General features: G+C 44.9%; 1 protein-coding gene across 5 annotated transcripts in view; it reads right to left on the bottom strand.

Annotated features, from left to right (window-relative positions):
• Positions 1–26,888, bottom strand: part of GATAD2B (GATA zinc finger domain containing 2B) — an 82,931-nt gene that overhangs the window by 8,826 nt on the left and 47,217 nt on the right. For 2 of the 5 annotated variants that reach the window (XM_059413901.1, XM_059413900.1), the window contains exon 2: positions 4,310–4,645. In XM_059413901.1, coding sequence (XP_059269884.1) covers positions 4,310–4,644 — 335 coding nt within the window. In that variant the 5' untranslated portion in view covers position 4,645. Of the gene's footprint in view, positions 1–4,309; positions 4,646–22,128; positions 22,238–26,888 lie in introns of those variants that run through there. The other 3 variants (XM_059413902.1, XM_059413899.1, XM_059413898.1) reach the window with 3 other exon arrangements.

Here is a 26,888-nt window from a genome sequence, read left to right as displayed (position 1 = left end):
AAAACAAACAAACAGGGGCGCCTGGGTGGCTCAGTGGGTTAAGCCGCTGCCTTCGGCTCAGGTCATGATCTCAGCGTCCTGGGATCGAGTCCCGCATCGGTCTCTCTGCTCAGCAGGGAGCCTGCTTCCCTTCCTCTCTCTCTACCTGCCTCTCCGTCTACTTGTGATTTCTCTCTGTCAAATAAATAAATAAAATCTTTAAAAAAAAATAAATAAAAAATAAAAAACAAACAAACAAACCAAAAAACTTGCACTGAATTCTGGAGATTCTAATTTGCCTAGGCCCCCAAATCAACGACTATATCTTCTCTCTAATTTCTTAAAGACACCCTCCCAGAAACTTCTTCCTCAAGGCCTTCAGTGTAGTTAGGAACACACGGATCTAAAGTAACGTGTAGCTGTTGCTTAAACATGAAACTTGAACCCGTAAAGCACAGATCTTTAGTGCTGAGAGCCTTCTCCCATTTCTCTTCTCCCAGCCGCTGGGCCGTAGATGCCTTTCGAACAGGGCACCCTGGCTAGACAGAGTGAGCATCCAGTTTCTCAACAGGGTAAAACGGAGTTAGTGAGAGCAACCCAATCCAGCTGAGACACAGAGGGACAGAGTGACACGTACGAGTGTGCTGGGATCTATTACATCTGTCTGGACTGCTCTATAACCGCTGGTCACAGATGGCAAGCCGAGGATGTGAGGTTATAGAAAAAGAAGGCACTAGACAAGAGCCTGTCTTTCTCTGACCCCAAGTTGCTGGAATAATGGTTGGACCTTATGGTGTTTGATTTTATTTTCTGGTGACTTCATTTTTCATTTCTGTATTCCTTCATCCCTGCCTTCCAAGCCTAACACAAGGGACTAATTTTGAGATCTGGTGGATTTCCAATTCTACATGACTTCCCAATGTTTATTTACATCAACAATCTGAAGCTACTTCCATTCTGGTCCTGGTTGGATACACACATCAATAGCATCTCTAAGAACACCTCCTTTCTCAAATGAATGCCGCCCACTGCCGATGGACTGTCCAGCAACAAGACAGGAAGAGACATTCCCGGATAGAGACTGTGGATGAGTAGCATTTATTAAGAAGCTGGATCTGAGAACAACCCTAATAAACCCTAATAAAATAAATGATATTTTATTCCTGGATATAAATCAGACCCACAATAGATAATAGCACAGGCAAGGCAATACCCAAGTCAAGTTTTGGTTCATTCTTCAATTTTTTTTTTTTTTACATACATCTGACTTCAGATTCTGGAAGCTTTCCGTGGAAAGAAAATATTTTGCTACTTCCCCAAATATATATATGATTTACATTATTTGGTGTTCTTAAGTATGAAACTTTACCTGTCGGAGAGAGATCACAAAAAGTCTGTTTTGTTGCTGACCTCACTTATGACCCAGACTGCCAGATTCCCTTGGGAGCTATGTAACAACTTTTTTTTTTCTTAATAGACAGTTTTGTTTTGTATTTTACAGTTTTTTTTTTTAAACTTGATTGGTATTTTTTAATCAGTTTTATGTATTTATTTGACAGAGATCACAAGTAGGCAGAGAGGCAGGCAGAGAGAGAGGTGGGGAAGCAGGCTCCCTGCTGGGCAGTGAGCCCGATGTGGGGCCGGATCCCAGGACGCCGATCCGAGGACCCCGAGATCATGACCTTAGCTGAAGGCAGAGGCTTAACCCACTGAGCCACCCAGGCGCCCCAAAAGCTTTGTAACTTCTAATCTTTACTCCAGTTGTAAAAACAATAGAACGAAAACTGCCAAGTTTCTCTAGCATTCCAAAATATAAGCAAGCACTGGTTTTACACATACCTTATTTCATATACGTTGTGACCTGCCCAACTGATAGCCAAAAAAAAAAAAAAAAAAAAACATTTAGACAATTATGATGTGGCTATCATGGATGTCAGGGCTCTTCACTTCTACTTTTAAATTGTCTTCTTTCATCCAGATCAAAGACACTGCTGTTCTCCCTGCTGAACAATTTATTCTAATAAAAAGCTAGGGGCTAAGTGGAAATAACTGTCAGTGGGTCTGTGAAAGGGGAGAAGCGTGGCAGGGGCCAGTCGGGCCTACCTTCCCATGCAGAATAGGGATCTACGCAAGTTATATCAACCCTCTTTTCCTGGAGACCATTAAAAACAGTTCCCAGGGGCACCTGGGTGGCTCAGTGGGTTCAGCCTCTGCCTTCGGCTCCGGTCATGATCCCAGGGTCCTGGGATCGAGCCCCACATCGGGCTTTCCGCTCTGCAGGGAGTCTGCTTCCTCCTCTCTCTCTGCCTGCCTCTCTGTCTACTTGTGATCTCTGTCAGATAAATAAAGAAAAAATCTTAAACAAAACAAAACAGTTCCCAGTTTCCAGAGGATCAAGTTTCAAAAGTTCATTCCTCTAAAATAAAATTAAATGCAATAGTAGGGTTCTTAGGGCAGTCTGACTTTTCAAAGCAGAACTTTAAAATTTTATTTAATACGATACCAATAATACTAGTACTGAGATCTCATCAAAATGTGTAACAATGTTTCTGTGAAAAATGCATTTTCAGGGCCAACTTGGGATCTAAGGGATCCGGCCAATGTCTGTCCTCCCTCGTTAAGTAGGGTCAGTACCTGCTCCAGATGGCGAAGGTGGTTACGGGCACGCGGGCTGCTCAGGGGCCTGATCACATTCGTCAGCTTTCTTTTTTTCTCAAGAATCTCAGAATTAATCTATTTTCATAATATTCTGCTGACACTACAGATAGCTTCCAAGCTACCCAAGGACTTTTCTCATTTATGACCAACAGGGAATTTATTTAAAGTTTCCTAAGGATTTTATTTTTTTTATTTTTTATTTTTTAAAAGATTTTATTTATTTGACAGAGATCACAAGTAGACAGAGAGGCAGGCAGAGAGAGAGGGGGAAGAAGGCCCCCTGCTGAGCAGAGAGCCCGATGCGGGACTCGATCCCAGGACCCTGAGATCACGACCCGAGCCGAAGGCAGCCGCCCAACCCACTGAGCCACCCAGGCGCCCAGGATTTTAAATGCTATTACCAAGAATAATGTTCCATCATTGGGTGAGTTTTAAAAAAATAATTGTGTGGGGGGTGCCTGGTTGGCTCAGTTGATGAAGCAGCTGCCTTTGGCTCAGGTCATGATCTCAGGGTCCTGGGATGGAGCCCTGAATGAAGCTCCTTGCTCAGCAGGGAGTCTGCTTCTCTTTCTGCCCCTCACCCTGCTTGTGCTCTCTAATAAAATCTTTAAAAAAAAAAAAAACAAAAAAACTTGGGACATTAACAGTAAGTTAACATTAAAAGCTAGAGAAAGAATCCCAGGTAAGGCTCTAACTGGGGGTTCCTGGTGGCTCAGTGAATTAAGCCTTTGCCTTCAGCTCAGGGCATGATCTCAGGGTCCTGGGATCGAGCCCCACATCGGGCTCTCTGCTCAGCAGGGAGCCTGCCTCCCCCTCTCTCTGCCTGCCTCTCTGCCTACTTGTGATCTCTCTCTGTTAAAAAAATAAATAAAATCTTAAAAAGAAAAAAAATAGGCTCTATTTCTTTCGTTCTTCTTCAGTTGTAAGACAAATTCAGCTGAAGGGAAGCGGACACTACAGAATCATTCTCACGCCCTATCAGCTCTATGTGAACTATTAATAAACAATGTTCTTAAAGCTAAGGTTGTCTACACTGTGACTCACTGCCCCGGGAGCTGTCCCTTCCGCCAGTACCCCTCTGAGTACGAGCACCACTGTTTCAAGTACTCAGCCCTGACAGACACCAGAAAAAAAGTCCTGTGAAACCGTGTACGTGTGAGTGCACACACACGTGGATGTGCACAGCATAAGAATGTTCACGTGTACGTGAAGGCTGAAGACAGTGGCGCCAACAAAGCAAGAAGGCAGAGAATCAGCACGTGAGGACCACCTCCTTGTTCGCACAAGAGAAGCTGGGCCCCGGCTTTTGGAAGTAATGGAAGCGGGGGCTCCGGCCCGGCACATTCGAAGCCTGTCGGGGCGACCTGAAGGAACGCCTGCGGCCCTGCTAGTCCGGCCTGCCATGGGAGCGGAGCCCGCGGCCTCTCCCTGCCAGCTCTGCGGTGCCTCATCCACCCGCAATGACCTTTCTCCTAAGCGTGCTGACTGCGGACTCCGTGCCGCTAAGCAGAGACAGGAGGCACCAAGCTCCACTGCGGAGTGACAGGGATTCCTGGTCAGGCCAAACGGCACACGCCTGTCTTATTCCAAGAAGCACCTCCTCTCACTGGAATGTATCCCAGCCGCACGGCGCAGCCTGGAGGAGGTGCCCCTGCAGGAGCCGGCGCCGTACCTCCGCCTCGCGCTCATATCCACCGGCTCGTCGCTGATGTTCTCTTTGCCGGGCCTTCCTGCCGCCCTGCCGTCTCCGTGAGGCCTGAGGCTCCCGTTGAGCTTCTCCTCGTAGCCCTTGATGCCACCGCCATCCTGCTTGGTGGGCAACTCGTGCGGCACCTCCAGGTTCGCCAGGTCCTTCCGTTTCAGCAGCGCCAGCATCTTCAGGCGTTCCATGGCCTCGTGCCCCTCCATTTTGAGTCGCTTAGCCAGGACGTCGTCTCTTTCGTCCGCCGGGTCCAAGCTCCGCTTCAGCAGGTTGAGGCGAAGGGCATCTTCTGTCATTCTGTCCATCCTACGGGAAGGAAAACATAAGCGAGATGAGAGCACAGCCTCTTCGGCAGTCTGGAAGGAATGAGGGGGTGGCAGGGGTACTCAGAAGCAGCATGGGGCACTGCTCGGCTCAGCTGGTGGGCATGCGACTCGATCTCAGGATGGTGAGCTCAACCTCACGTTAAGTGCAGAGCTTCTTAAAAAAAAAAAAAAGAGGGGAGGGGCGCCTGGGTGGCTCAGCGGGTTAAGCTGCTGCCTTCGGCTCAGGTCATGAACTCGGAGTCCTGGGATCGAGCCCCGTATCAGGCTCTCTGCTCAGCAGGGATCCTGCTTCTTCCTCTCTCTCTGCCTGCCTCTCTGCCTGCTTGTGATCTCTCTCAATAAATCTTCCTCAAATAAATACATAAAATCTTTAAAAAAAAAAAAAAAAAAAGAGGGGAGCTTGGGTGGCTCAGCTGGTTGGGCGACTGCCTTCGGCTCAGGTCATGATCCTGGGGTCCTGGGATCGAGGCCCACGTCAGGCTCCCTGCTCAGCGGGGGCCTGTATCTCCCTCTTGTGCTTGTGCACTCTCTCCCTATCTCTGTCACTATGTCTCTTTCTCAAATAAATACAATCTTAAAAAAAAATAATCAGATACATGGAAGGAAGTTCAAAGGTCACTGAACTAACCTTCTACCTTCTATCTTCCCAGAACACTTATAACTAAAGGAGATTTCTCAACTCAACTTCAGCAGTGAAAAGTAAACCTCAACTACTTTCCAGTCATCCAAGTCCTTACTATGTCACCACTACACTCAACTGGACGGTCCATTAAAACCCTACCTCTCTCAGAATAAACATTCTTTTGTGATGGGCTTTTTGTGTCCGTATGCTCAAAGTCAGATGCGTTGGTTTTTGCTTTTTTTTTTTTTTTTTTTAAAGATTTTATTGGGGCGCCTGGGTGGCTCAGTGGTTAAATCCTCTGTCTTCGGCTCAGGTCATGATCTCAGGGTCCTGGGATCGAGCCCCACATCGGGCTCTCTGCTCAGCAGGGAACCTGCTTCCTCCTCTCTCTCTGCCTGCCTCTCTGCCTACTTGTGATCTCTGCCTGTCATATAAATAAATAAAATCTTTAAAAAAAAAAGATTTTATTTATTTTTCAGAGACTGAGCAAGCACAAGCAGGGGGAGGGGCACAGGGAGAGGGAGAAGCAGATTTGCCACTGAGCAAGGAGCCCGACGTGTGATTCCATCCCAGGACCTGGGATCATGACCTGAGCCAAAGGCAAACGCTTAATCGAGTGGGCCACCCAGGTGTCCTAGATATGCTAGTTTTAACTATCAAACCAAATCCTTTTCCTGGAAAAGACTCTTATGAACGGAGAAGTTCGTCCAGTCACCCAGGCGGATCTTTAGCTGGCCTCTCTTATGAAGGACGAGAAGAGGAAGTAAACAAAGAACACTTCATGGGGAGCCACAGTTGCTGGACGCAGCAAGTCTATGCGGATACAGATTCAGTATCTTAAGACACGTGACTTTAGGGGGCGCCTGGCTGGCTCATTTGTTGGAGCAGGAGACTTGATCTTGGGGTTGTGAGTTCAAGCCCACTGGGCATAAAGCCTACTTAGAAAAAAAAAAGATACTTGACTTTTATGAAAGGCTCAGGTGTTTAGGCTGAGAAGAGGTAATACTTTCTCTACTTATGCAACAAAATTATTAAAGATAGAAAATTATCATTTTCCCTCTCACTTTTTTTTTAAAAGATTTTATTTATTTATTTGATAGAGATCACAAGTAGGCAGAGAGGCAGGCAGAGAGAGAGGGGGAAGCAGGCTCCCCGCCGAGCAGAGAGCCCGATGTGGGGCTCGATCCCAGGACCCTGAGATCATGACCTGAGCCGAAGGCAGCGGCTTAACTCACTGAGCCACCCAGGCGCCCCTCACTTTGAATTTTTAAGCTAACAAAATTTAAATGCAGAATCTCTTCCATACTTTTGAATCCAGGGCTGTTTTCCTGATAGGAAATAGCAAAGAGGCACTGGAAAGAAAGTTTTTTGAGTCATGGAAACACAGATTCAAATTGCTAATTACTTTTATAAGGTCTTATAAGTTACTTTACCTCCCTAAATCTTAATTTTATCTTTAAAAGTGGGTACTTAGAAGATGCTCAACAGAATTTAATTTCTATACCCTAGGGTTATGACTTCTAGACCTAAAACATGAGCTCAGACCCACTAATTCACAGACTTGAGTAGCAAGACAGAGAAGACCGACAATGCTAACTGCGGTCTTGCAAAGAAAAATATGTTTATGCTTGTGGCAGCTTCCTTCTTGTAGTGAGGAGAAAAATAACAGCTATTTAATCCTTTCCTGAGTATGACCAAAAAACAAAAACAGAAACAACCAACCAAAGGAAACAGACATTTTGGAGATCAGAAAAAGAAGTCAGAAGCCAGGTCTCTGAATTTTTGGGTAATGTTACTTCTTTTCTTTCTTTTATTATGTTATGTTAGTTATTTTAAAAAATTATCTTTTTTATTATTTTTTTTTAAAAAGCACAGTTGGGCATATTTGTGTTTTATTTTATTTATTTATCACAAGTAGATCACAAGTAGGCAGAGAGGCAGGCAGAGAGAGAGAGAGAGAGAGCAGGGTTCCTGCTAAGCAGAGAGCCCGATGCGGGGCTCGATCCCAGAACCCTGGGATCATGACCAGAGCTGAAGGTAGAGGCTTTAACCCACTGAGCCACCCAGGCGCCCCGTTGTTATCTTTTTTTAAAAAAAGATTTTATCTATTTATTTGAAAGAGAGTGAGCACAAGCGGGGAGGTGGTAGGGAGCAGCAGAGGGAGAGGGGGAGGGAGAAGCAGGGCTCCCACTGAGCTGGGAGCCTGATGCGGGACTCCACGATCCGGAACTCTGCAGAAGGCAGCTGCTTAACCAACGGAGCCACCCAGGTGACCTGAATCTACCGATCGAAAGTGCACACTTTGGGATGCTGGGTGCCTCTGCTGATTAAGTGGTTGGCTTTTGATTTTGGCTCGGGTCTGATCTCAGGGTCCTGAATGGAGCCCCGTGTTGGGCTCCACGCTCAGCAGGAAATCTGCTTCAGGGTTTGTCTCATGTATGGGTGCTCTCTCAAATAAATAAATGTTAAAAAAAAAAGTGCACATTTCAGTGGTTTTTACTCTATTCACAGAGCTGTGTAACCATCACCACAATCAATACTAGAACATTTTTATCATCTACCCCCTCAAGAAACCATACCCATAAGCAGTCCCTCAACCAATTTACTTTCTGACTCTACATTTGTTAATTTGGACTTTTTTTCTTCTTCCAGAAAGAGGGGGGGAGAGAGAGAGAGAGACAGAGCACAAGATGGGGCGAGAATCTTAAGCAGATTCCATGCCCAGCGCACAGTGAGACACAGGGCTTGATCTCATGACCCTGAGAAATCCTGACCTGAGCGGGAATCGAGAACCGGACGCTTAACTGACTGAGCCACCCAGGCACCCCTGGACTTGTCACATAACTGGAACCATATGCGCTTCTTCTGCGACTAGCTTCTGTCAATGTGCATCATTTCTGTCTGCAGCCTGTGTCGTGCGTCTGTCTTTTCATGTCCAAATAATATTCCATTTGTGTTCACGTATTTTGTTTATCCATTTATCAACTGATGGACATTTGTTTTTTCCCCTACTTTTTCCTGTTATGAACAATGCTGCTATGAATTTTCGTGCACATGTTTTTACGTGAACAGGTTTTCAGTTCTCTTGGGTAAAGACCCAGGAGGGAGCTGCTGGGCTGTACGGCAGCTCTTTGTTCAGCCCTGGGCTGCTTTCCAAAGAGACCGGGCCGTCGTCGGTCACCACCAGCAGCACATGAGCTTCCAACTTCTCTGCATCCTCGTTTCATTTCAACAGCTTCAGACAGAGACAGACGACAGAACACAGAGTCTTTAGCGACAGGTCCCCCTAAGGACCTGGTAATTTTGATAGATGTTATTTCTGAAGTGGTTTACTTCTGAAAAATGCCCACAAGGTGGAAACTGGAACGCTGAATGCTACAGAACATCAAAAGTTAAACTCCAACTCCCCAGTAACTCCCCAGTAACTCCCCAGTGTTCCAGGGAAGGTGACCAACACCTCATACTGAGGGGCACCTGGGTCGAACAGTGGGTTCAAGCCTCTGCCTTTGGCTCAGGTCATGATCCCAGGATCCTGGGATCGAGTCTCAAGCAGGTTCTCTGCTCAGCGGGGAGCCTGCTTCCCCCTCTCCCTCCCTCCTTCTCAAATAAACAATAAAATCTTTAAACAAAACAAAACAAAACACCTCATATTGAGAGGACCACTGAGAATCCCGTGGGAAGCTGTGAGTGAGGAAAGTCTGTTACTCAACTGATCACACACCTAGATGCAAAAAATACTCCAGAAAGGTACAAAGCAAGATACACAAATGCAAAGTAATATGGCACAGAGTTCCAAGTTTTGAGGCAAATTCATAAGCACTGGAAATATGTAACAAAGGAACAAAACATCGATAACGTAGAGTGAATGGAGTCTGGGACGCCATGATCATCCCGGCTTCTCAGATGGTTATACACACAGCTGAACACTGCTCAAAGACCCACCCCCCATATTACACTCCAGCAAAATACACAGATACACTAGAAGTTGGGAGAAACCAGAAACAGATATTTGAATGTCTAAGGTAAGTAATCTTTCCCAAGAGATGCCTTGAAAATGCTGACCAAACTTTCCTTGAGCATTCTTTTTTTTTTCTTTTAAAGATTTTATTTATTTACTTGACAGAGAGAGATCACAAGTAGGCAGAGAGGCAGAGAGAGAGAGAGAGAGGAGGAAGCAGGCTCCCCGCTGAGCACAGAGCCCGATGCGGGGCTCGATCCCAGGACCTGGGATCATGACCTGAGCCGAAGGCAAAGGCTTAACCCACTGAGCCACCCCGGCGCCCGTCCTTGCCCATTCTTTACTGATCTAGCCATTCTGCCACGAAATCCGATAAAACATGGATGAATCTTGAAAATATCATGCAAAGTGAGGTACGTCACATGCAGAAGAACAAGTATTTCCACTAACATGAGGTACCTAGAATAGGCAAATTAACCAAGATAGAAAGTACATCAGTGGCTACCTGCGACTCAAGTGGCGACGCGACAGTGAGGAACTGTTATTTAAGTGGAACAGAATCTCTGGGGTGAAGAGAAAGTTCCTGGTGGTGCCCGGGTGTGGCTCAGTGAAGCGCCTGCCTTTGGCTCAGGTCGTGATCCCAGGGACCCTGGGTTCGAACGCTACATCTGGCTCCTTGCTCAGCAGGGAGGCTGCTTTTCCCTCCGCTCCTGTTCATGCTCTTTCAAATAAATAAGTAAAATCTTAAAAAACAAAAAACAGTCCTTAAAATGGACAGTGGTGATAGTTTCACAACACTGTGAATATACCTAAGGCCACTGAACCTGTACAGTTAAAAATGGTTAAATTGATAAATTTTAGAAAAAAAAAAAGGAAAAAAAGGTTTAAAAAATTGTTATATTTTGCCACAATAAGAAAAAAATCCAATGTAACTGAGATAAATTAAAAATGTCATGAGAGGGGCACCTGGGTGGCTCAGTGGGTTAAGCCTCTGCCTTTGGCTCGGGTCATAACCTCAGGGTCCTGGGATGGAGTCCCGCATCGGGCTCTCTGCTCAGCAGGGAGTCTGCTTCTCCCTCTCCCTCTGCCTGCTGCTCTGCAAACTTGTCTGTCTTTCTGTCAAATAAATAAATAAATAAAATCTAAAAAAGAAAAAATGTCATGAGAGAGGGCGCCTGGGTGGCTCAGTCATTTCACACGTCCAACTCTTGATTTGGGCTCGGGTCATGAGACTGACTCCTGCACTGGGCTCTGTGCTGGGTGAGAAGCCTGTTGAAGATTCTCTCTCTCTCTAAAAAAACAAAAAAACCAAGAAAACAAAACAAAAAAAAAAACACAAAAGAAAAGATGAAAGAAAGAACAAAGGAAAAAAAGTGGCACATGAGGTGATAGAAATATTCTAAAACTGGATTGTGGCAATAGCCGCACAACTCTGTGTATCTACATTAAAAAAAAGAGTCACTGAGGGGCGCCTGGGTGGCTCAGTCAGCTAAGCCTCTGCCTGAATTCAGCTCAGGTCATGATCCCAGAGTCCTGGGATCGAGTCCCCGCATCCCTGCACAGGCTCTCTGGTCAGCAGGGGTCCTGCTTCCCCCTCTCCCTCTGCCTGCTGCTCTGCCTACTTGTGTGCTGTCAAATAAATAAATAAAACCTTAAAGAAAAAAGAATATTCAATGTAACTTTATCACATAAAAATTCCTCTCTAAAAGAAACAAAACAAAAATTCTGCAAAATAGGGGAGCCAGGCTGACACAGTCAGTAGAGCATGCGCTATTTAGTCAATCTCAAGGTTGTGAGTTCAAGCCCCACATTTGGTGTGGAGCCCCCTTAAAATAAAATTTTCAAAAAATCCTCTAAGATAAATGTTAATTTTGCCTTTTAAAGATTATTTATTTGAGAGCGAGCGAGCAAGAGAGCATAAGCTGGGGGAGGGAGAGCTGAGTGGGGAGCCTGATGTGGGGGGCTGGGCCCCTCCCCTGGGATCATGACCTGAGCCGAAGGCAGACGCTAATGGACTGAGCCACCCAGGTGCCCTGTATTTTGCCTTTTAATGCCTAACCAGCCTTTTTTTGTTTCTTATGGGCTGCTAATGATAATCACTAATCTTTAAAAGCCAAACACTGCTAGGCACTTCTCATGTGCTCTCATTTCAATCTCCTCGACAAGTTACTAGGTGGTATTATCCCTAACTTCACAGTTGGGAAAACGTTCAATCCAGTATCTCTGGGCTATAAAGCGTTAGACAGTAAATCTGGGATTGCTATGCAGGACTAACACACTTCAAAAATCTGTTACACAGATTGACGGACCAGAGCTGGAGAACCTGGAGAACCATGGGAAGCGGTGCTGGGTATTTGTGAATGCACACACCCCCCCTGCCCCCGCCCCAAACACCAAGAATACTATGTGTCCAGCTCATGGTTAGCTGGCAGGAATAAAGGGGAAAAAAGATTAGGTCACTGTCTCTTTTTCTTTTTAAGATTTTATTTATTGATTTGACAGAATGACAGCGAGAGCAGGAACACAAACAGAGGGAGGGAGAAGCAGGCCTCCCACTGAGCAGGGAGCCTGATTGGGGCTCGATCCCAGGATCCCGGGATCATGACCTGAATTGAAGGCAGACACCTGATGACTGCGCCACCCAGAAGCCCCTAGGTCACTGCTAACAATTTCATTCTGACAGAAGATGTGCATGTAACTAAAATAAGAACTTGGGTGCTCACACGAACTCATCTTCTCTGCCTTCCTACAGCCTGCTTTTCTCATACTTCAATGAAGAGGGCTGAACTCATCCACAGACAAAAGCCAGAAGCCTGGGAATCATCCCTGACACTTCCTGACTTAAGTCTCAGCCACCAGGTCCTACCCAGTCCTATATTCTCTTCCTCTGAGTATGAATGTGAAAATATGCAGTCCTGGTGTGCTGCTGCTGGCAGCCGTCTTGAGACCATGAGGAAGGCAGGTCACTTGTGGACAGAGGAGACACTGCACCAGCCACACGGAGATGGGAGAGAATCCTGGAGCTGGGCCACACCTCAAACTGCCCCAGAGCTAGCGTGGATTCACGCCAGTTACACAGGCCAATAAACTCGCTTAATGTGTAAGCCAGTTGGAGCCAGGTTATCCCTTACCTAAACTAAACTATCTTCATGGAAAACTGTCAGAAGTGCCGATGTGACACTGAGGTGGACGCATCCAATGATCGGGGCACGCAGCACGCAAACTGAAGAGCCGGTGCTCAGGCCAGGGCTGGAGACAGATACTTGTACAGGCAGAGGAGGTAATGGAAGTAATGGATGGGCGCTGAGCAACGCTGCCCAGAAAAAAAGACAGAGTCACAAGAAAAGAGGGCCCAGCATAGATCCCTGGGCAGCACCGACATTTAAGGGTTGGAGGAAACTAAGAAACGGACAGAGAGCTGGAGGAAACACCAGGAAAACAGGACCTCTCAGCAAACTAAAGGAGAGCCCCAACGCTGATGTCTAACAATTACAGGCGAAAAACGCCCAGTTTCAATCTGCTGCTGCCCCTGTGAAAAGAAAGAATGGTCAGGTGGTCACAGCTCCAGCCTCACGATTGTCAAGCTTTCATCTTACTGTTAGCCCCGAACCAAAACCCAGATCTGCAGCGAAGACTCAGAGGACCCTGAGAGAGCAGACGGTGGAGGCTGGAGAGGAAGCACGAACCAGACAAACATCGGCTGAGTGACCGCTGTTCGCCAGCCGACATACAATGCTCCTCTCACATTTGCTTTCCCAACTAACCACATCAGAGAATGAATAGAAAAATTTTAATTGTCAGTTAAGTTACAAAGCCCCAATTTTCAGGGCACCTGGCTGGCCTGGTCAGTAGAGCATGGGACTCTCGATCTCGGCGTTTTAAGTCTTGAGCCCCATGCTGGGTGTTGAGCCTACTCAAAAACAAAACAAAACAAATCAGAACAAAAAACCTCCCCACCAATTTTGAAAAATGATGAAATTTAAGCCTATAGTTATATAAAAGCAAAGCAGTATTCCTTTAAAAAAAACATTTTTTTAAAGATTATTTATTTATTTGACAGGCAGAGATCACAAGTAGGCAGAGAGAGAGAGAGGAGGAAGCAGGCCCCCTGCCGAGCAGAGAGCCCGATGCGGGGCTCGATCCCAGGACCCTGAGACCATGATCTGAGCCGAAGGCAGAGGATTAACCCACTGAACCACCCAGCCGCCCTCCCTTTTAAAATTTTTTAAAAATTCTAGTTAACATATAGTGAATATTGGTGTCAGGAGTAGAAGTGAGTGATCCATCACTTACCTACCACACCCAGAGCTCGTCACAAGTGCCTCCGTAACGCCCAGCCCCCACCCAAGCCATCCCCCTAACCCTTCCCTCTAGCAGCCCTCAGTTTATCCCCTATAGTTAAGAGTCTCTTATGGTTTGACTCCCTCTCTGTTTTTATCTTATTTTATTTTCCCTTCCCTTCCCCATGTTCATCTGTTTTGTTTCTTAAATCCCATACATGAGTGAAATCCTATGGTATTTGTCTTTCTCTGACTTATTTTGCTCAGCATGATGTACTCTAGTTCCATCCACATCACTGCAAATCCTGAGCCAAAGGCAGACACTTAATGACTGAGCCACCCAGGTACCCTGCAAATGGCAAGATTTTATTCTTTCTGACGGCCGCATAGCATTCCCTCGCATACATATGCCACATCTGCTTTTACCGTTCATCTGTCGATGGGGCATCTGGGCCACAGTTTGGCTACTGTGGATGCTGCTGCTGTGCACTGGGGTGCACGTGCCTTTTCGGATCACTACATTTGTATCCTGTGGGTAAGTCCCTAGTAGTGCGATTGCTGGGTCGTAGGGTAGCTCTATTTTCAATTTTTGGAGGAACTTCCATGCTGTTTTCCAGAGCGGCTGCACCAGCGTGCGTTCCCACCAACACCGTGGGAGGATTCCCCTTTGTCCGCATCCTCGCCAGCATCTGTCGTTTCCTGACTTGTTTTAGCCGTTCTGACTGGTGTGAGGTGGGGTCTCATCGTGTTTTTTTCTTTTTTCTTTTTTTTAAAAGATTTTATTTATTTGACAGACAGAGATCACGAGTAGGCAGAGAGGCAGGCAGAGAGAGAGGGAGGAACCAGGCTCCCGGCTGAGCAGAGAGCCCGATGTGGGGCTCGATCCCAGGACCCCGAGATCATGACCTGAGCTGAAAGCAGAGGCTTAACCCACTGAGTGCTTCAGGTGCCCCTCATCGTGGTTTTGATTTGTATTTCCCTGATGCCGAGTGATGCTGAACATCTTTTCATGCGTCTGTTGGCCCTTTGGATGTCTTCTTTGAAAAGCTGTCTATTCATGTCTTCTGCCCATTTCTTGATTGGATTTTTTGTGTTTTGCGTGTTGAGTTTGATTAGTTCTCCATAGATCTTGGATACCAGCCCTTTGCCTGACAGGTCATTTGCAAACCTTCTCCTGTTCTGTTGGCTGTCTTTTCCTTGTGTTGACTGTCTCCTTTGCTGTGCAGGAGCTTTTCATCTTGACGCAAGCCCAGTAGTTCATTTTCGCTTTTGTTTCCCTTGCCTCTGGAGATGTGTCTAGCAAGGAGTTGCTGTGGCCGAGGTCAAAGAGGTAGCCATCTGCCTTCTCCTCTAGGGTTTTGATGGATTCCAGTCTTCCATTCAGCTCTTTCATCCACTTTGAATTTGTTTTTGTGTGTGGTGGAAGAAAGCGGTTCAAGTTTCGTTCTTCTGCATGTGGCTGTCCAGTTTTCCCAGCACCATTTGTTGAAGAGACTATCTTTTTTCCATTGGACATTCTTTTCTGCTTTGTCGAAGATTAGTTATTTAACACATAAAAAATAAGCTGTTTCGGAATGCCTGGCTGGGTCAGCCGGAGGAGCACGCAACTCTTGATTTCAAGGCCGTGGATTCAAGCTGCATGTTGGGTGTGGAGCTTCTTTTTTGTTTTTTAAGTACTTAACACATATTATATATATAATATACACCTCTGTGTAAGATATATATTCATATAAACATACAAAATATATATACCCTTCTTACAAATTCTGATACTTTTAAAAAATCTTAAGACTTTTCGGGGCACCTGGGTGCCCAGTCAGTTAAGCCTCCAACTCTTGATTTCAGCTCAGGTCACGATCTCAGGGTTCCTGGGACGGAGCCTCACACCCCCCATCCGGTTCCCCAGTCAGTGGGAAGTCTGCTTGTCTCCTCCCTTTGTCGCTCCCCTGCTCACACATGCTTTCTCGCTCTCTAAAATAAGTATCTCTTATAAAAAAACTTTAAAATCTAAAGACTTTAATTAAAAAAAAAAAGATTTTATTTATTTATTTCATAGACAGAGCTCACAAGTAGAGAGGCAGGCAGAGAGAGAGAGGAGGAAGCAGGCTCCCCGCAGAGCAGAGAGCCCGATGCGGGGCTCGATCCCAGGACCCTGAGATCACGACCCGAGCTGAAGGCAGAGACTTTAACCCACAGAACCACCGAGGCGCCCCAAGACTTTAATTGTTTTTTTTTTTTAGCAACCTATACGCCCAACGTAGGGCTCAAACTCACAACCTCAAGGATCAAAAGTCATATTCCAGGATTTGGATTCCCCAAATCCAAAGACTTTTAAATGAATATTAGTAAGTTATCAAAAAATACTTTCAATTCTTACTGTTTCCAGTATTTTTCTGATTTCTCTCTCTGACCCACCTTCCAAACGGACACAACGCGGAGTCGGGGGAATCTCACCGCACACAAGTTTTCGCTTCACCTCTATTTTATTTTTCTAATTTAACTTTCTTTCTTCTTTTTTTTTTTAAACGATTTTATTTATTTATTTGACCAGTGGAGATCACAAGCAGGCAGAGAGGCAGGCAGAGAGAGGGGGAAGCAGGCTCCCTGCCGAGCAGAGAGCCTGACGTGGGGCTCGATCCCAGGACCCTGAGATCATGACCTGAGCCAAAGGCAGAGGCTCCAACCCACTGAGCCACCCAGGAGCCCCTTAATTTAACTTTCTGAGGTAATTGTAGAGTCACAGGAAGTTTCAAGAAATCTTGCAGGAAAGATTCCATGTACCCTTTACCTAGTCTCCCCCAACACCATGACCAGGATATCAACGTTGATATAATCTATAGATCTGGGATGTCTGGGGGACTCAGTAGGTTAAGCATCTGCCTTCGGCTCAGATAGGATCCTGAGGTCCTGGGATTGAGCTCTGCTTAGCGGAAGCCTGCTTCTCCCTCTCCCACTCCCCCCATTTGTGTTCCCTCTCTCGCGGTCTCTATCTGCCAATTAAGTAAATAAAATCTTAAAAAAAAAAAAAAAAAAGAGGCAAACCCCTGAGGCGTCTGGGTGGCTCAGTTGGTTAAGCGCCAGATGACTTAATTTTGACGCGGTCACAATCTAAGGGTCATGAGATTGAGCTCCGAGTCTGGCTCGGAGCTCAGCATGGAGTCTGCTTAAGTTTTTCTCTCCCCTGGCCTCCTCCCGTCCTGGGCACACGTGTGTTCTCTCCCTCTCTCTCAAAATAAATAAATAAATAAATCTTAAAAAAAAAAAAAGGATAACCCTTTAGATATGGAAAAGAGATCGGTGATCACCAGGTTGGCGCGTAGTTGGCAGGGGGCAGTGACAGGGTGGGTCTGAGGTGATAGAACTATTCTCTGTCTTGACTATGGAGGATCCAGGCACCTACGAACGTGGTGACATTGGGAACTAAGTAAGGACAAACGTATCCAAGTAAAATGGGGGAAGATGTATAGATTACTTTTTAAAAAACTTTTATTGGGGCTGGCTTAAAAAAAAATTTTTTTTTATTTTTAAAGATTTGAGAGAGCATGTACACACGAGAGAAAGAACCGAAGCAGGAGGGGCAGAAGGAGAGGGAGAGAGAATCCCAAGCAGACCCCACACTGAGTGTGGAACCTGATGTGCAGTTCCAGCCCAGGACCCCCAGATCATGACCTGAGCTGAAACCAAGATTAAGACCCTTAAATGACTGAGCCACTCAGGCACCCCTGGGGTTGGCTTTTTAAAAAAATGGCTTTTAGTAGAATTCCCTTGAGATTCGTCCAAATTTTTGCATGTACCAATAGTCCATTCCTTCTTATTGCCAACTAGTAGCCCATGGTCAGAATGTACCCTACTTATTGCACTGCTGAAGGGCAATGGAGTTGAAACAGTTTTGTGGTGTTTATTTTTTTGTTGTTTTTGTTTTTGGTTTTTTTTTTTTGCCATAACAAAGCTGCTATGAATATTCACATACAAGTTTCTGCAGAAACACAAGTTTTCATTTCTCTGGGATAAATGCATAAGAGTGTTATTACTGCTGAGTAATATAGAAAATTAATGTTTAGCTTTATAAGAAACCACCCATCTGTTTCCTAGCATGGATGGCCCATTATATAATCCCATAAGCAATGTTTGACAAGTCCAGTTTCTTCATATCCTCACTGGCATTTGGTGGTGTCACTGTTTGCTGTTTAACCCATTCTGAGAGGTGTGTAGTGATATTTCACCATAGTTTTCATTTGTATTTCCTTAAAGGCTAGTGATGCTGCATATCCTTCTATGTGTTTATTTGCCATCTGTAAATCCTCTTTTGTGAGGGGCACCTGGGTGGCTCAGAGGGTTAAAGCCTCTGCTTTCAGCTCAGGTCATGATCCCGGGGTCCTGGGATTGAGTCCCGCATCGGGCTCTCTGCTCAGCAGGGAGCCTGCTTCCTCCTCTCTCTCTCTCTCTGCCTGCTTGTGATCTCTGCCTGTCAAATGAGTGAATAAAATCTTAATAAATAAATAAATAAATAAATAAATAAATAAATCCTCTTTTGTGAGAACCCCTCTGTTCATGTTTTCTGGCCGTGTTCTAACTGGATTGTTTTACCTATTTAGTTCTAAGAGTTCTTCACATAGTTAGGCCCTGGTCATTTGTTACATATGTGGCTTCCTAACTTACTTTTAGTGAAATTAAACACTTAGAGATACATTCAAAGCACCCTGGATAACTACACCCCCAATCCATTCCCCACCTCCTCCTCTCCCCAGAGAAAGGCATTATTCTGATGAGTTTGTTATCATTTCCATGGATACTGTTACAAGATTACTGCATAAGTATCTTTAAATAATGTATGGTACAGTTTGTGTACTTTTATAAATTATAGTTTAGAAAGTAGGCTCTTGTACATGTCCTTTTCCATTTGCCTTTCAATGTTCATTTTTAAAGTTGTTGTTTTTTTTAAGATTTTATTTATTTATTTGACAGACAGAGATCACAAATAGGCAGAGAGGCAGGCAGAGAGGGGGTGGGACTAGAGGGGGAAGCAGGCTCCCCGCTGAGCAGAGAGCCCGATGCGGGGCTCCATCCCAAGACCCTGGGATCATGACCTGAGCCGAAAGCAGAGGCTTTAACCCACTGAGCCACCAAGGTGCCCCCATTTTTAATTTTTTTAAAATTTATCCAAGTAAATGTATGAAGTCCTACTTCATTTGTTTTAACTGCTGTGTAGAACTCCATTGCAAAAATATACGATTTAGTAATCCATTCTCCAGTTCAACATTAAGTATCAATTTGTTGATGTTTAATGCTGCGAAGTCTACTTCTGGCCAAGTTGGTGTTAACAGGGGCGGATTTACCCTCCTACCTGAAATAACAACGGCCCAGACAAAAATACATGAGACAGGTTTTCAAGACACTGGACATCGGACAACAAAGGCAGTGGCCCCGCAGGAACAGGACACAAACAAGGTAAGCTCGCCAACTGCCCTCCTTTATGGTCTTAGGGGCGCTTCTAAGACACGGTGTGCACAGGTGGAACTGAGGCAGAGCCAGGCCGGCTCGGGAGCAGAGGAGACGGAGCGGAGGTCTAGTGAAAGCACAGAGTACCACAGAGGTGACCGCTGCAGAGAGACACCAGTCACAAACAACACAGGAAGCGTTGAGGAGCCTGCGGGGAGACGGGAATCTTCACACACTGCTGCTGGGAATGGAAAATGGTACAATCAGTTTTGGAAAAAAGCTCGGCGGTTCCTCACCAAGTTAAACACAGAGTTATCATATGACCCACAGTTCCATTGCTAGGCATACACCCGAGAGAACTGAAAATACTATTCCCACCCAAAAATCTGTACACCAATGTTCACCGCAGCATTATTCCTACAGCTGAAAAGTGGAAACAACCCAAATGTCCGTCAACTGATGAATCAACAAAATGTCGCGACCCTGTAAAACGGAGTATTATATGGTCACAAAAAAGAATGAAGTACTGATAAGAATTACAATACAGATGAACCTTAGAAACATTACCTAAGTGATGGAAGTCAGTCACAAATGGCCATCTATTGTATGACTCCATTTATATGAAAAGTCCAGAATAGGCAAGTCAATGGAAATAGGAAGTAGACCAGTGGCTGCCCATAGCTGAAGAGAGGGTCACAATGCATCATGCCTGCTGCTGGGTCAGAGGTTTCTTCCTTCCTTTCTTTTTTTAAAGATTTTTTATTTATTCATTTGAGAGGGAGAGAGCAAGCACGAGTGGGGGGGCAGTGGCAGAGGATAAGGGAGGGGCGAAAGGAGAGGCAGAAGCAGGCTCCTGCTGAGCAGAGAGCCCAACGCAGGGCTCAGTCTCAGGACCCAGACATCATGACCTGAGCCGAAGGCAGATGCTCAACCACTTGAACCACCCAGGTGCCCCAGAGGTTTCTTTTTTGGGGTGATGAAAATGTTCTAATCTTAGAGTGTGGGGATAGTTGTACTACTCTGTGAATACACTGAAACCACTACACTGCACACTCAATAGGTGAATTGTGTGGTACGTAAAAAAAGATCCAATAAAGAAGTTAAAATGCACTGATTTTAAAAGCAGATTAGTGATTACAGGGAAAAAAAAAATTAACGAACCAGGAGAGGTAGTAATAAAAATGACCTCAAAACAGTCGGAAAGAATAAATAAGAAGAGCATGAGGGGACTGGGAGACTTTTTTTTAAAAGAATATATATATATTTTTTAAAGAATTTTATTAATTTATTTGAGAGAGAGAGAGAGTGCATGTGTGCATAGGCAGGGGGAAAGAGCAGACATCCCAGGACCCTGGAATTATGACCTGAGCCAAAGGCTGATGCCTAACTGACTGAGCTACCCAGGCGCCCTAAAGCTGGGGAACAACTTTAAGCAGCCTAATATCCAGACAACTGGAGTTGCTCAAAGAGTTATAGGAGTGGACAGAAAAAACATATGAATAAGTAATGACCAAAAAAGAATAAACAGTGAAAATTATAAACCTACAAATTCAAGAATCTCAATAAACCCCAAGCACAAGGAACATGAAAACTATATCCCAAGGGACATAATTAAATTGCTTAGAACTGCTACAAAAACTTAAAAGTAGCCAGGGCAGGGCAAGGGGAAGATCGATTATGTAAAAATAAGGATAATTCCAGATTTCTTGTAGGAAACAAGGCAAAAGAAAAGACAAAGAGAGGAAGAAACAAACCTGACAACCTAAAATACCATACCCAGAATAATATCCTTTAAAAACAAAGGTGAGGGGTGCCTGGGGGGCTCAGTGGGTTAAGCACCTGCCTTCGGTTTGGGTCATGATTCCAGGGTCCTGGGATCGAGCCCTGCATCGTGCTCTCTGCTCAGCGGGGAACCTGCTTCCCTTCCTCTCTCTGCCTGCCTCTCTGCCCGCTTGTGATCTCTCTGTGTCAAATAAATAAATAAAATCTTAAAAACAAAAACAAAAACTGAGGAATCATAGATCTGTACCTCTAAACCAATAATACATTATTTTTAAAATTTTTAAAAACAGGGGCGCCTGGGTGGCTCAGTGGGTTAAGCTGCTGCCTTCGGCTCCGGTCATGATCTCAGGGTCCGGGGATGGAGTCCCGCATCGGGCTCTCTGCTCAGCAGGGAGACTGCTTCCCTCTCTCTCTCTCTCTCTCTGCCAACTCTCTACCTACCTGTGATCACTCTCTGTCAAATAAATAAATTAAATCTTTAAAAAAAATTTTTTTAAATAAAGAATTTTTTAAAACGAATTAAAAAAAAAAAATACCTAGCTGCTGAACACATTCAAGTCTCCCTGAAAATGTTTACTTCATCCTCATTTTAGAATGAGCAGAGTTCTAACTCACTTATCTTTTCTCTTTGAAACTTTGAAAATACTACTTTCCTTACATTTTCTTGGTGTTTGAGAAGTCTGACTGAAGTCTAATTTTCATTCCTTTGCGGTAATGTTTCTTCCTCCCTGGCTGCTTTCATTAGTTCTTTGTCTTTGACGTTTTACAAGATTCAGTATTATTAGTGTGTTCTAATGTGTTTCGTTTTATTGCTCCTTTCAAAATTCGCTATTTTTTCCTGAAGTTGAAGACTGATATATTTAGCAATTCTGGAAAATTCTCAGTTATTATCTCTTTAAGCATATTACCATCTCATTTTTCCTATCCTATCCTAGAACCCCTATGACATTTATCTTGGACCATCTTATTCTGGTCTCCATTTCTCAATCTTTTTGTCATGTTTTCCATTTCTTTCTATCTTGATGCTGCATTCTGCATAATTTCCTCCTATCGCTCCTTGTTCTTTCTTTAGCTATGCTGAATATGCTATTTAACAAACATACCTTCTGAGGGTTTTTAAAAAAAATTTGACAGAGACAGAGACAGAGAGAGAGAGAGCGCGAGCGCGAGCGCGAGCGCACACACAAGTAAGGGGAGGGGCAGGCGGAGGAAGAAGAAGCAGACTCCCCGCTGAGCAAAGCCAGATGCGGAACTCATCCTAGGACCCTGAGATCATGACCTGAGCCACCCAGGCGCCCCACATCTTCCGAGTTCTTAACTTTACTCATCTACTGCAGAACATATCAACTTTGGATACAATTAGAATCATCCGAGGGGGGTACCTGGGTGGCTCAGTCATTAAGCCTTCAGCTCAGGTCATGATCTCAGGGTCCTGGGACTGAGCCTGACGTCGGGCCCCTGCTCAGCGGGGAGTCAGCTTCTCCCTCTGCCTCTGCTGCTCCCCCTGCCCTCTGTCAAATAAATAAAATTTAAAAAAGGAATAATCCACTCGCTTAGCAACTCTCAAATGTCTCACACAGTATTATCAGCTATGGTCACCCCATGCAAACGCCACATCTCCGTGATTAAAAAGATCTCCAGAACCTATTTTGTAATTAGGAGTTTGTACCTTTTGAGCAGCCTCACCCATTTCATCCACTCATCCCCACAAGCAACCATCAATCTATTCAAAGTTTTTGGTTTTGTTTAGATTCCTCATGTAAGTGAGAAGGTACCTTTCTCTGTCTCACTTACCTCAGAATAATGCCCTTAAGGTCCATCCATGTTGTCGAAAGAGGCAAGATTTCCTTCCTTTTGATGACTCATATTCCACATTTATATTTGGTGACCCGTTTTCCGCCCATTAAAATGTTTAGCTGTTTGGGAGAGGTCCCCGCCCCTCATTTTACTGAGTGTCTGGCCTGCTGAACAGAAGACCATATTCTGCATTTTTAGATATTCTATTTGGTTTTTTCAAATCTGTCTCCCCCCAATTGTTTTTTCTATTCTTTCAAAATCTTTACACTTAATATACTTTAAATATACTTATTTTTTAAGCTATAATCAAGAGATTTGGGGCGCCTGGGTGGCTCAGTCGTTAAGCGCCTGTCTTCTGCTCAGGTCATGATCCCAACATCCTGGGATCGAGCTCTGCATTGGGCTCCCTGCTCCACGGGAGGCCTGCTTCTCCCTCACCCACTCCCCTTGCTTGTGTTCCCTCTCTCACTGTCAAATAAATAAAATCTTTAAAAAAGAGAGATTTATTATCTGAAGTTTCAGTTCCTACTGATTTTTTAACAGTGACGTATTGTTGGTAAATGAATTAATTGTTTCTTGTGCCTTTTGTCATTTTCTATTGTGAGCCTTGTTTTCATTGTGACTTTATCTGTAGGAATCCTGTGTGATTTGGATTGTGCACCTTTTCCTTCAGAGTATTTCATATGCTTCTGCCAGCTACACCAAAGGAATAAAGGGTTCCAAATAATTTTTTTATATTTATTTCTCAGCTTGGGGATCTCCAGATGAAAATAATTTAAGCCTGTATGAGTGCAGGCCTGTACTTAAATTTTCAGGGGGTACTCCCACCCATTCCTAATCAGAACCCGGAGTGTGACAGAAGTTTCCTTGTTTCTCTCAACTAGGAGATGGAATTTTTTAATGGTCATCTCCCTGTGACCTCCTGGCCTTACAAGGGGGTTCTCATCTCTAACTCTGTGCCAGGCATAATGCTTTGTCTCTGGACCCCAATCACTAAAGCATTAAAAACAAGTCTTCTGGTGCCCGAGACTGGGAAAGCCCCCAGAACTGTCCCAGCACTAAGTCATACACACACACACACACACACACACACACTCTCTCTCTCTCTCTCTCATTCTCCGCTCCCCTTTCACTTGTTGCTCCTGAGGATTTCCCTTATTTCTTCCAGGCTTAGCTGTGCATTTAAGAGGAAGTTCACTTAAGGAAAAAAAAAAAAAAGTTTGTTACACTTTATCCAATACTACTAGGTTGTTGTTGTTTTAATATTTATTTATTTGACAGAGAGAGAGCAAGAGACAAGGAACACAAACAGGGGGAGTGGGAGAGGGAGAAGCAGGCTTCCCCCTGAGCAGGGAGCCCGATGCGGGGCTCGATCTGGGATCCAGACCTGAGCCAAAGGCAGATGCCTAACGACTGAGCAACCCAGGTCCCCCTTACTAGGTGTTTTGTAATGGAATTACAAAAGATTTTAAGGTTATGTGGACTGCCATACTCCAGAGTCAAAATGATAATCTGAAAGTATAAATTTTATATATATATATATTTTTAAAGATTTTATTTATTTATTTGTAAGAGAGAGAGAGAGTGAGAGCGAGCACAGGCAGACAGAGTGGAAGGCAGAGTCAGAGGGAGAAGCAGGCTCCCTGCGGAGCAAGTAGCCCGATGTGGGACTCGATCCCAGGACGCTGGGATCATGACCTGAGCCGAAGGCAGCTGCTTAACCAACTGAGCCACCCAGGCGTCCCTAATTTTATATTTTTAATAACTACTTTAGTAACTTTTCAGAGCAGATAGGCCTTCCAGCTTCAATAAACAAAATAACTCCACATACTGCTAAGTGCGAAGGGAAAACCATATTTTGGTGATGGAGAGACCCTGCTGTCAACGGAAGCCAGGGGTCAGACCCCAAAGTGCAGAGGGTGAAATCTCAGGTTGGACATGCCTCCTGGTATGATACAGCAGGAAGTACACAGAATCTCCCATAAAGTGTTTTTGCCAAAAACAAGTAACCTTCACAATGAAATCCACTTTGCAAGAAATACAGAGAATCAGAAAGCCAGCTAGAGGATACCATATGGGAACAACATGAGAAATCTAAAATGCAGATCTTGCGTAGAGAGACGCTCTCTTCCAGAGCTGCTATGAAAAAGGGCATTGTGGTGGAACAGGAAATTTTGATCTTTTTGGAGAAGCATTTCTATGGCCGTGTAAGAAACTACCACAAAGTTGGAGGCTTCAGCAATGCGAATTTATTACCCTACGGTCTGAAGTCAGAGGTTTTGAATGGGTCTTGCTGGCTAAGTTACGGGCATCAGCAGGGAGGTCTGCCACATTCCTTCCGGGGTCTCTGAAGGAAAATCTATTCTCCTACCTTTCCCAGCTGGATACTGCCTGCTTTCCTGGGGTTATGGCCATTTCTCCATCCTTCAAGTCATCAGTGATGGGCTGGGCTCGTCTCCTCCTCAAGCTGTCATCTTTCTGACTGTCTTCTGCCCTTCTCCATGTTAAGGACCCTTGCAATTACAGTGGGCCCACGTGGATAATCTGGACCACTATCCTTATTTTAAGGTCAGCTGATTAGTAACCTTGATTTCATCTGCTATCTTAATTCCCCTTTGCCAGGAAAGTGGAACACATTCACAGATTCTAGTAATTAGAAAGTGGCTATCTTGCAGGAAGGGGCATTATTCTGTTTAACACGGCAATATCTTCAATATCTAGAAGTCAAGTCTAAAGTTTACTTTGAAATAGTTCAGAAACACTATGCATATGCTACACACCAATGAAGCAAATATGGCAAAATGTGTACTGTTAACTGAAGATGCTAGTTACATAGCTGTTTATTGTTCTAGTCTGTTTTTATATATATTTAAACATTTCCATTTTTATTAAAAATTGAAAAGTTTTTAGATTAACTGAAAAGGGGGGGGGGGGCATGAACAGAACAGACTCCTTTTCCAGAAGGAGGCCTTTCACTTGACCACAGAGAACAGAAAGTGAGGCGGCACAAGGATGCAAAGTGCGCCATAGCGAGCAGCAGTGTGGTGGGAGGCACGGACAGCCCTCCTGGACCGTGGATCCGGTTACTGCCGGGCTCCGTGAGGGAATTCTGCCCACCCTCCCACCCCCCGGCACAGAGTTACTAAAGCTCTTGTCACTTCCTAAGTGATAAGAACACTAGGAGCATCTTTTGTTCTAATGAGACGTATCTGGGTGGGTCCTTAGGAGCTCGAAACTCCCTCTCCATCCCCATCCTCCAGACAGGGGCTGGAAACGTAATTAATGATCCATCCAGACTATTGACGAAGCTTCCGCAGAATCCAAAAAATTTGGGGTGCAGGAGCTTCCAGTCGGTGGATAGAGGTCCTGGGAGGGGGCGTGCCTGGACCAAGCATGAAAGCACCTTAGATTCTATGAAATACAGTATTTATGAAATGCCTCCTACTTATTATTAGCATTATTCTGGCACTGAGGACACAATGTTGAACAAAGTCTCTACCCTCCTGGGCTGAACATTCCAGTGGGAAAGAGAAAACAGTAGAGAAAACATACATATGTAAAGTAGGGATAGGACCTTTAAGAAGGTTAAGCATGAAAATGGGTTAGAGAGCATTGGTGGGGGAGACTACTGTTAGGGCACAATCAGGAAAGTCCTACCTCCTGAACTGGGTGGGAAGTGAAATCTGGATGCATCTGAGAGACAATGAATGCTGCCAGAGACAGGTGCTCAGTAAGTACAAGAAACAGTTAAAAACACCAACAAACAAACTAGATGAAATGCCATATCCACGACAGAGAGTGGTAGGAAATGAGGTAGGCGAGGTAATCTCGAGGCCAAATCAGGTATGGCCTTGACTCAGGAATATCAGGTACGATCTACACCTTGAGCTCAGGTCATAATTCCAGGGTCCTGGGATCGAGCCCCGCACTGGGCTCCCTGCTCAGTGCACAGCCTGCTTCTCCCGCTCCCTCTGATGCTACCTTTGCTTGTGCTCTCTCTCACACGCGCTCTCTGGCAAAGAAATAAATAAAATCTTAATTTAAAAAAAAGGAAAACAAAGAAGGAACAGAGAAATACAGATGCCCGGGATGTGGAGTCTGAGAAGCCCGTGCAGGCTGACTCCAGGTCTTCTATCTCTGCAGGCGTGTGAACGAGTGATAATGTCTTCCGTAGAAATGGTCACTAATGGGAGAAAAATGAAAAGTGCACCTCTCTAACACGGTGTGCTGGGACTGGCTGAGACACAAGCTCAAGCGAAGCTACAACAAAATCATAGAAAGCGTGAGCGCAAACAGAGAAGAGTCCAACATTTACAAACTGAAGAGAACACAAGCAACTAAGATG

Source organism: Mustela nigripes, chromosome 10 (assembly GCF_022355385.1).
Source record: "Mustela nigripes isolate SB6536 chromosome 10, MUSNIG.SB6536, whole genome shotgun sequence".
NCBI lineage: Eukaryota > Metazoa > Chordata > Mammalia > Carnivora > Mustelidae > Mustela > Mustela nigripes.
This window is presented reverse-complemented; position numbering and strand designations above follow the sequence as displayed.